This window comes from Rhamphochromis longiceps, linkage group LG13 (genome assembly GCF_057381845.1).
Source record: "Rhamphochromis longiceps isolate RC_006_pf linkage group LG13, R_longiceps_female_GT1.1, whole genome shotgun sequence".
NCBI lineage: Eukaryota > Metazoa > Chordata > Actinopteri > Cichliformes > Cichlidae > Rhamphochromis > Rhamphochromis longiceps.
The window spans coordinates 20,908,867-20,919,933 of NC_140569.1; the positions used below are offsets into that span (position 1 = coordinate 20,908,867).

Consider the following 11,067-nt stretch of genomic DNA (forward strand, 5'->3'; position numbering starts at 1 on the left):
AAGTACACGTCAGAAACGAAAGGTATTTGAACCGTTTTAACACCTAGGCTTGCACAAAGTTTTACAGGTCGTGCAGCTCCTGTTTTCAAAGACGGTGCTTGGGACCTCTAATTAGCACGTCTTACTACACTAACAAAATGAGGGGAGTCTGCCCCGTCTAGTCAACAGTATCCAACTGCAACCCGCTGTAGGAATGTTATAGATTCATATGGGTATAGAAACTTGTTTATCTAGAAAATATAAACGTGACAAGATTTCGCATATTCATCAAATATGAAGTTAAAGTTTTACAAACATTTCGATTACAACTGTGCACCCCCACAACTATCCAAAATGGTTTGGCTCAAACGTTCCAGGCTTGGGATGGTTTTGCAAAGCCCTCAAGAAGCTACAACACGCAATGGGTAGGGAGGTGAACGGCAGTTTGGGCTTCTTGCGTCGGTCATGTTTTTAAATGGGTTACAGAAGAAATGTGTTTTGAGAAGCCGTGCGACTGAAAGTTGAACTCTATCATCTCTTATACTGTGATTGTAAGTAATTTAGCGCTTTTACCTAAGTAGCTAAAAGAAAAGCCAGACTTATTAGTGATGCACTTGTTGCGCGTTAAAACTCTATCGGGCCGAAAGCACGTTTTCTCTGAGGGAAATATAGACGTAAATGGTATAAATTGTTTGTTGTCAGCTACTTTTGCCTTGTACTGATTTGTAGCTAACTCATAAATATGTGTAATCATCTCAAGGTTTATATTTAAACGACTGCTAGCTACTTTAAGTTGCCTGGAGAGCGTTGAGGACCCTTCTGATGCAACTTTTAATGCCATTATCAGCGAGCAGTTGGTGAACTTTGTTATGCTTTTTATGGGAAAAAAGAGAACTTTTTCAGTCATAAGAAGTCCCACCAAACTGCTACTCATAAAGTGGGATGCGTGTAAAGGGGGTCCTCACCCCCCCTGCGTTGTGGTTTTAGCGGGCAGTGAGTATCCCTGCTCCTTCAGAAAGCTTGCTTACTGCACAGGGGATGTTGTTTTTCCACCAGCCAGCAGTATACGCAGGGATTATAACAATCTTGGAGGGGAATTAAAGCATACAGATGGTTGCTCACATGGGATGCCAGGTTCCGCATTGGTCAGCAACATGGGGGATGTCTGAAGACTTCAAGTGGCACCGTTTGGGGTTGATGGTAAATGTGTTTTGTTGACAGGATGCAGTGTAGGTTATGTAGATAAAATGGGTCACATTTGTATGGTTTAACTTGATTTTGGTAGTTGCTCACCTGTTTCTTATTTCAACCATATGTTTATGAAATATGAAGACTCCAAATGATTTATGTGTATGTGCTGTTGAAAATGCACTATAAAACGGAGCCAGTGCTCAAATAAACAGCAAAAACATTCAGATTAGCGTAATTTCTGTTAGAGCGATTGCGTCACATGTCTCTTATAAATTCATACGTGAAGCAATGATCTGCAGCCTCTGCTTCCATTGTCTTAAACAAAAAAGCAAGCTGTAATGTTGAACTGTGTTTTCCTATTGCTTAAGGCTGCTTAATTATCTTGCATCTGTTTCACTTATAGTCTGTTACATAAATGGCAGCAGCATTGTACTGCTTGCAGTGGTATAGCTCATTTGGCTGATCAGATTTGGTGTGTTTACTGTGAATTAGCTCCAAGCCAAGACTCCCAGAAGGCATAATATTTTTTTTAAAGTAACACATGTTTGCATGCATGATAATGTACATGCGTCTATGAGGTTTTTGTACTTGTTTTCCACGCTACATTTTCAGTGTAAACGTAGAATTTCATTTGACTTTGTCAATAGTAAGTCAGATGTCGGAGCTACTGGTATTTCAGGTTTATTTTGTCTGTTGCGCTGACACCCAGGTGTCAGTGGGGCTGTGTTTGAACATGCCCATAAATCATATGTGGTACAACAAATGTTTTAAGCCAAGAGTTCCCACAACTTGTTTTGTACACTGACAACACCTTTTTCTTTTTTTTTCATAAATTGTTTTGTTTGTCTCTCTCTCGTCATTTAACACAGATAAACACTATTGCATCAAGTGCTTTTGAATGTACAATCTTCCACACCTCAAAAAAGGAGGGTGTAAAAGACAGAAGTATGACATAAGAAACCATTTTTTCTGAAGATAATTTGCACAAGATCCCCCCCCTCCCCTCCTCCTCCTCCTTCAGTGATGCATATATCTACTTTTTTTTTTTTTTTTTTTTTTCCTGTTAAACTGGTTATCGTTCAGAGGATTTAAGGGAATCTGAGTGGGCGTACGGCAGTAATTAACCTGATTAATTGATTCTTAGACGTTAATCAGATGAGCCTCGTACCAGTTGGGGCTTAGGGTCAGCGTAGAGGGGCATGTTTCAGGTTGGTAGTCCAGTGCCCTACACTGTGACTATTTGTAGCGTTTGATAAGGCACAATGAGCAATATTCTAATTCATTTTTAGCACGTTTTGTTGGAATGGAACAAATGCAAGAGGATTATCTGGTTGCTTTCAGTTAATGACTGGTAATTAGAATGAGCTGTTACTATGAGATCATCGAAAAATGAGTGGATCAGCAAGTTCAGTCATACACGATTGTCACGTTTGTGGAACATTTCCATGAAGATGATTTTTAAGACAATGTAACTCATGCTCTCACTCTCACTCTCTCTCACTCTCTCTCTCTCTCTCTCTCTCACTAACGTCTCCATCTCTCTCTCAAACGTCATGAGACACTCATGCCGATCACTTTACTACATGTTTACTCATGTTTTTCTTTTTTCATTTCTTTACTTTTCTTACTCTTTTGTTATCTATCTTTTTTTAGATGCAATATGGATGAACTGTCCTGGAAGAGATAAAAGTGAAGAGTAAAGATACCCAAAGACTTGAGTGTTAAAGACAGAGCATATATCACGAACTTGCACAAGAGATCATGTCCACATCACTAAAGCAGGAGAGAACTATTTGTGTTCTGCTCCCCAACAAAGAACAGCTGGACATCACTGTCGGGGTGAGTGTTTAATATATTTTTTTCTTTTTTTTTTTGGATGTGCTCTTAAGAGGATCTGCTCAGTAAGAGGACTTTACAGATGGCCCCGGTTAGATAAAGATTTGTATTTTGTGAAACCTGCAGACTTTCTTTTTCTTTGCTCTACTCTAGCTGAAGTCCACAGGCCAGGATGTTCTGAATCATGTGGCAGAGCTTCTTGGAATCAAAGAGCTTCACTTTTTTGGCCTGACAGTAGTTAAAGGTAAATTAAATCCCCACTGGACCCCTTACGCCTGCGAACCTGACAGGACTCTTCACACTAGATCACACAGTAGTTATAGAAGATGCATATAGGGTTTTAAAGAGGGTAATGTTTAGGTTACAATAATGTTTTACTTCAGTGTTACTCTTTTTGCTTCTTCACGTAATGTTGGGGAAACACTTCTACCAGGAAGCCATTTCACTGAAATTTAAAAAATAATAATTTTGCCCTCCCAGTCTGCATAATTGAATGGTGTAATCCACTTTAGCTGCTGAACAAAGTTCTAAACTTTCTGTTTTCCAGCGTTTCTGTTGTACAAATAGATTGAAATGCTTTGGTAATCTTGTGTGGCTCACCACAAGCAGCCTTTTGTTTTTGTGGTGTTGGGTCAGCGATCACTTAGTCCTGGATTCCTGCAATATTAACTTCATTAAGCCTGGAATGCACAATTGCATTCCTCCGCTTCACTGTGGAGGGATGGATTGATGATGGGAAGAGGAGGGTAGGAATGGAGGAATAAAAGGTAGGGGGAGACTATTACTCAAGTTTTACTCAAAGGCCTAAACAAAGGGTAAAAAGGAGAGAGAGTGAGTCAGAGTGGGAATGAGATGAGTGGTTTAAGGAAAAAATTGTGAAATGGCATGATTTGGCTACACAAGGGTGAACTGAAGAGATAAGTTGGGTCAAATTGAAAATGCCTGTGGTATGACTCATAGAACCACACGGAGATTAATACGACATCTTTGTGCTTGGAAAAGGGTTGCAACAGGTTTTTGGCCCAATGATGAATTGGTGATTAACACAGCCTTATATTCAGGGAGCTTGCAGGATAGACCCAAAGCAGTGTATATAGATATAATCTGTTTGTTGAAGGCATCTACCTGTCTCTTCAAGTGTCTGCACAATCTTAAAAGAATCCCACAGCTCTTACCAGCAGTGGTTGGTCTGTGCTGCTTTGCTGATGCTGGAGTTGGAAAATGGATACATTAATGTTGGCATTGTTTGTTTGTTTTTTCTTGTAGCCCCATTGAAAAGTAGAAGAACAAAAGCCTTTTCCTCACACCCTAATGAATCCCATTGTTGAGTAAATTTTACGCTTGGCTACATTACTGTTTTGTTTGGTTACTAACTGTCTCCTTGTTTCCCGATTGTCTTTTTTTCCATACCAGACAATGAGCACATATTTTTAGACCTGGAGGAGAAGCTCAATAAGTACTTTTCTAAGGAATGGAACCAAGATTTAGGAAAGGTATTGTAGTTTATGGGATTGATGCACTCTCTACACCATTTAATTGGGCGTTTAAAAGCCTGTATGGTACAGCTTTTTATTTGAAGTGAAGTCAGCAAAACGCAACTCTACTGCAACATATTTCTTTTTACAGGGATTGCAAAAGAGATCATTGCCTCTGATTCTGTGCCTTAAAGTGCAGTACTACATAGAGAATGGTAGACTTTTTTGGTAAGTCTTCCTGTTTACATTCTACATGCATCTTTTTCATTCTTGGATGCTTCTGTTTTGCTTTATTTCTCCCCATTAAACATTGTCCTACTTTCTCTCAACTTTGCCTTTCCCTTTTGTTTTTGGGTGCCTGTGTTTTTTTTTTTTTTTTTTTTTTTTTTTTTTTCTTCCCCCCCCCCCCAGTGAGCGAAAGGCACGGCATCTTTACTATTCTGACTTGCGGGAGCGAGTGCTACGCTCTGAATGTCGTCAGCAGGAGGAGGTCTACTTCCAGCTGGCGGGTTACGCCCTGCAGGCTGACCTTGGCGACCACCCAGTGCTGGAGGAAGGCGTAAAGCTTTCCCGTTATTTTGAACCCAAGGAGTACTTTCCCCCATGGGTAGGTATCACCACATAGCAGAAATATGAGGAAATGTTTTTTACCTTTTCATCTCTCTGAGGCCAATGTTTCTCTTTCTTTTCCCCCTTTTTCAGATTATAGCTAAACGTGGAGTGAAATATCTCCACTGCCATGGGCCAAAGGTACACCAGGAGCTGTGGGGCATGTCTACTCGTGATGCAATGTTCCACTTCATCAAAGAGGCATGCCAATTGGAGGATGTACCTGTCACGTTTTACAGATTGCAAAAGGTTATGAGTCAATCTAATCATCTCACTTTCATATGCAAAGCTCATTTTGAATCTATTCCACATATATGTATTCCCTCTGACCCAAATACCCCAAGTAATGCAACACCAGCACATTTTGTTTCGCTTCATTTGATTTCTGGACAAACAGCTATAGTGCATATATGTATGTATGTGTGTGTGTGTGTGTGTATGTATGTATGTGTGTATATATATATATATATATATATATATATATATATATATATATATATATATATATATATATATATATATATATATATATATATATATATATATATATATATATATATATAAATAAATATAAAAAAGCACTCATCCACTGAGTGAAACTTTGAATCCTGGCCCATCCATTACGTAATCTGCTATTGCTTCCAATTTGTTGCTAATAACAACTCATATTTTCTAGCCAACTATGAGCAGGGCGTAACAGTGAAATAGCTGTGTTATCTGGGACACACTGCCTCTCTGACAGCTCATCATTTGTTTTTTCAGGATAAGAGGGAGGAGAGGGGAACGGCATTGCTTGGTCTGACCCTGCGAGGAATGCAAGTTTATCAGGTGCGTGCATGTGTGAGCGTATTATTAGTGCACAGTATGTAAGCGAAAAGTCATTTTAATTCGCTCAGGGAATCGCTCTTTTGTATCTGTAGTCTTATAAAACCTCTGACTAGATGTGTGAGGAATGTGGGGGGGATTGCCACCACCAGCAGTCCATCAGGAGATAGGAGCTGCCTGCCATGACTGTCATTTCTTTGATCTGTCTGTCAGGGACCATCTGGGGGGGATTAGCACTCCAGGCCTGGCTGATTTCAAAGCCAACAGACCGTGGCATACCTCAAGAAGCCTTTGGCCTCTTTTGAGTCCAGATGGCTCCAAAAGACAGTTGATTATTGATCTGTAATTTTAAAAGCATCAAAGTAGATTATACAATCACAAATCTTTTGGGGTTTTTTGTTTTGTAAATGAAGTGTGTATGTGTGTTTATGTATTCTCAGGAGGTGAACAACATACTTGAGCTAATATATGACTTTCCCTGGTCAAATGTAGGACGTCTTACCTTCCTGGTAAGCACATACAGCTGATTTTTCTCTGTTAAGAAGTAGAATTCTGGTAATTATTTAATGGGCGCTAGCTTTTTACACTTTGTATAATGTGTTAATATCATTCAGGGTAAGAAATTCGAGATCCAGCCAGATGGCTTGCCATCCGCCAGGAAGCTGGTTTACTACACTGGTTCATCTTTCCGCTCTCGCCACCTCCTCTTGCACCTGAGCAACAGCCATCAGCTCTACCTCAGCCTTCAACCTGTCCTCAAACACCTACACGAGCTGGAGGAGAGCAAAGGTAGGAGAGGGGAAAGCATGTCAAAGGATAAGAAAAAAGTAACAGAGCACAGTTTTGCTGGTGGCTCTTTGTAGTCATAGTAGCTTCTGGACGTTAGTTAGTAAATTTAAACTTTGTTCCAAGAACAAAACTGTTCTGTAATCACATTTGTAACAATTTCACTAGAAAACATTTTTGTGATGCCTTAAATGGGTCTTAAGTATTTTAGATATAACTATATTTCTGATTTTATAGCTGAAGTTTGGTGTGTACTGACAAAAACTTTCTATAAAGTCACTATTGGCTTCTACTACGGTACTAGTAATATAATATATAGAACAGTAATAATTAGTACTTCAAATCAAATCACTTTTTATTGTCACATCACATGTGCAGGCACACTGGCACAGCACATGCGAGTGAAATTCTTGTGTGCGAGCCCCACAAGCAACAGAGATGTGCAAACACAACAACACAAACGAGCAAAATACAAGAATGGCCAACCTGAAACTAATAAATATATGTACAATATATAATAGTGTATGCATTTCTGGATGTGTATACTAAATATTTTCCTCCGTGTGTGTGTGTGTGTGTGTGTGTGTGTGTGTGTGTGTGTGTGTGTGTATACACATTTTTACAAATTAAATAGTAAAAAAATAAAATAATAATAATAAAATATATAAAATATACAGAGTTGAATATGTGCAAAACAAGTGGCATTTATATACAGTGTGGAGTGCATAATGTTGAAGTTCCAGTAGTGAAGCTGAGGTGTCTATGACGTGTTCAGCAGTCTGATGGCCTGATGGAAAAAGCTGTCTCTCAGTCTGCTGGTACGGGACCGGATGCTGCAGAACCTCCTTCCTGATGGAAGCAGTCTGAACAGTTTATGGCTGGGGTGACTGGAGTCCTTGATGATCCTTCCCGCTTTCCTCAGGCACCGCTTCCTGTAGATGTCTTGGAGGGAGGGAAGCTCACCTCCAATTATCCGTTCAGAGCACCGCACTACTCGCTGGAGAGCTTTGCAGTTGTAGGCGGTGCTGTTGCCATACCAGGTGGTGATGCATCCAGTGAGGATGCTCTCAATGGCACAGTGATAGAAGGTCCTGAGGATGCGGGGGCTCATGCCGAATCTTTTCAGTCTCCTGAGAAAGAAGAGGCGCTGCTGCGCCTTCTTCACTGTTTTGTTTGTGTGTACTGACCACGTAAGATCCTCAGTACTTTGATATAAGTACTAAAAACCTATTTCTGAAAACAAGATGGTTTAGATGTTTGTTTGTTTGTTTAAAAAAAAAAAAAAAAAACCCCACTGAAACTTGTTTATTTTTTCATTTTTAGAGAAGCAGCATTACAGGGAGTCCTACATCAGTGATGATCTGGATTTAGATCCACAAGGCAGTGAAGGCAGTCCCGGTCTCTCCCGACACTCTACTAGCAGCTCTGGAATTGAGGCGGACGCTCGCCAACACAGCATCTGCGCAGAGATGGTCTCCATGGGGGACGAAGGTCATCAGCAAGCTGAGAAGTGTTTCAGCTCAGCAGCCAGCCGAGGCAGCTCCTGTACCTCAGGATTTGATACAAGCAGCAAAGCACGAATAGAAGATGAAGGGTGGCAAGAGGAAGGTGAGGCCATTCTTAAATGAAACCTTTAAACAGGATCTGTTCATCCCTCTGCAGATATTTCTAAATTAAACTAATGCTTCCAGTCTGCTAGCCTGATCTAGCAGCATTGTTAAGTATGGTGCAATTCTCAGTGTTTCATTCAAAGATGCATGCTGGTAGTGGGATCACAGGACTACAGAATGTGAAATTTAAATGTTGACTTTGCATACATAAAACTGGCTAAGCATGTGTTTTGCATCATTGATGTCTCTTTTCCATCTGGTCAGGCCTTTCAATGGTGCTAAGAGAAATGTGGCTGCTAGTACTGTGATAATTGAACAGCACATTCTTAGGCTGTTGGCTATGCAAAACATATTGCTCAGTAAACAATATGGTATTGTCATTTCAAAACTTGTGCTTTATTTGTGTTTTAATAAGCATTACAATGTCTTATCTAATATTGGGTCTTTGCTTCTTCCAGGGGTTTTTTCTTCCTTTTTTATTTTATTTTTTTTATGAAATTTCCTTTAAGTCTGGGCAACACATTAAACAAAACTATTTTCCTTTTCAGTAATGCAAGTAAACATGTTAGCATTGCATTACCATCTGAATGAAAAAATATATATTGTACTTTACTGTCTTTTGTTTTGTTTTTCTGCTTTGGGGGGAAGGGATAAATTTGAAAATTCATGGATAACGATAATGAAATATTTTAGCATTAAAAATGTCATTTCAGTTAAAGAGCTTGTGCACATTGGTGGATTAACCATTACAGAAAGATGAGAACTTATTTTGGTAATAAACATTAATGTTAATTTAGGGTAACTGTGGTATAAACCTTCCATTTGGTGGTGGTCTCATAAAATTAAGCACTGTACTTTTTGGCCTTTATGAGGACAGGACAGTTGAGAGTACAGGAAAGCTGTCAGAGACAATGGGGAGATGATGCACATTGAAAGACCTGGGTCAGATTCAAACCCAGGCAATATTCCAGTGAGTTATATGGGCACCCCTTTATGAAATTTCTAAAACGTTTTTAATTTTTTGTTTGTTTTTTTTGTTTTTTTGTCCCTGCTCATTTTCTTTTGTCCAGAGATCAAGACCAGGGTCCAAAGTCCAGACGAGGTTCTTGTAGATGATCCTGATGAGATGTTCCAGCTGGCTGATCTTCTGGAAGGAGTTTCAGTGGATTGTGGAGAACTCTGTTCAAAGAATCATTCACCAGGTATAAATATTTTAAACCCTGCAAACAGTTGGGTTTTTTGTTTGTTTGTTTCCGCTCACATGCTGTTTGCTAAGTTTTTAAATCATATGCTGTGTGTTTCACAGAAAACACAGGCTGTGCTCTACACAGTGACAAAGATGCTGGGAAATTGTATAACAAGGATATGTTAAAAGAGGTAGGTCATATTTTCTTTCCTTGGTTGGTTGCCTTGGCCTCTTTCATGCATTGGCTTACTTTTTGTTCTTAACTCTCTTTCAGGTTCTGAAATCAAAAGCGCAAGTTTGTGTGGATCGGCACAGCCACAGCCTAGATGATGTCCGCCTCGTCCCTCCTCCTGCACCCCTGGGGATGGCAGTGCCACTTGATTCTTCTCACAGCTACACCTTTGGACTACCAGATGCCTCAGCAAACACAAAGACCACGGTTGATCACAGCTATTACCCCTTCTTGCACTGCCAGCCTAATCCTATCTTCTATGGCCGCAGGTCCACCAACTGCCTCTCCCTGGACATGTTGGGCGATGAACAGTTCATGGAATACATATTTTGAACACATCAAGTGCTGACAAGTATACCTGTCCTCCTTCTTTCTGTACAATGCAACTTAATTCACAGGTTGCCAGCATGTGTTTTTTCTGTAAAGATGGATGTGTATACTTCAAACAGCAGACACATTAGCCTTCTTTTAAAAGCTGTGGATTACTTCAGCACCATTTCATGTAGTAAGCAGTTCATATTTATTAATGTTGTATATTTTGTATATATATATTACTTGCACTTTTTTATTACATTTCAGCTTTTCTAAACTGAAAAATGCCTAATCAGGTTTGTCTTTTGTAAATTTCACACTGTTTAAACATTTCCTGAAGTGGCAGAATCTGTTTATATCAGGGGCATAAAATTTTGATGGTGAAATTTTACAGCCATGCAGTTGTTTTATGCATCAGACAGCCATAAGACATGATTTGCATTCCTCTCTGTATGTAAATTTACTCATTTTATCTATAGCCATGTTTGAGCTCTGTTGATTTGTTTTATCTTGTTCATTTTTTTTATTACTTTAACACACACTTTTGTATAGTGTGCACTCCCATGTCTTTTACAGCTTTGTAACTACTGATGTGGAAAATTGAACTTCTTTACAGCTCAGTGTATTCAGCCAAAGCTTTCCAAATCTGTTTGCCTTCTGTTGTGATGATTACTATAGAAAATTTTTATTTGTGAACCACTGTTGTCAATAAATGTATAATGAAGCTACAGTATTTTTGTATTATGTAACCCACGAACAAAGAGCATTTGTTTCTCTTTTCTTTTTTCCTTTTTGTTATTGTGTTCAAATGAACTGCTGTATTTAGCCTGTATGAGGTTCCCAGTCATTAAACACAAACTTTGACTAAATGCCAATAAAACGAACAAGTATAAAGTCAATGTCATATTTTTGAAAGCACTATTTTTTTTTCTTTTATAATGGGGAAAATAAATTCTTTACGCTCTTAAAATAAACCAAAATGTCTTCTTTGTACTGTGTCACCGATATACTATTAATTTTCTATTT

At 39.1% G+C, this 11,067-nt stretch overlaps 1 protein-coding gene across 1 annotated transcript; it reads left to right on the plus strand.

Moving 5' to 3' along the window:
- Positions 1-394: 394 nt before the first annotated feature.
- On the plus strand, positions 395-11,007 carry LOC146655780 (FERM domain-containing protein 6). Its single transcript, XM_085428384.1, has 14 exons — positions 395-530; positions 2,824-3,009; positions 3,160-3,250; positions 4,420-4,499; positions 4,633-4,709; positions 4,893-5,088; positions 5,184-5,339; positions 5,853-5,918; positions 6,356-6,424; positions 6,530-6,704; positions 8,025-8,309; positions 9,382-9,513; positions 9,618-9,688; positions 9,772-11,007. The coding sequence occupies exons 2-14, from the start codon at positions 2,932-2,934 to the stop codon at positions 10,060-10,062; spliced, it is 1,767 nt and encodes a 588-aa protein (XP_085284510.1). The 5' UTR covers positions 395-530; positions 2,824-2,931; the 3' UTR covers positions 10,063-11,007.
- The last annotated feature ends 60 nt before the right edge of the window (positions 11,008-11,067 follow it).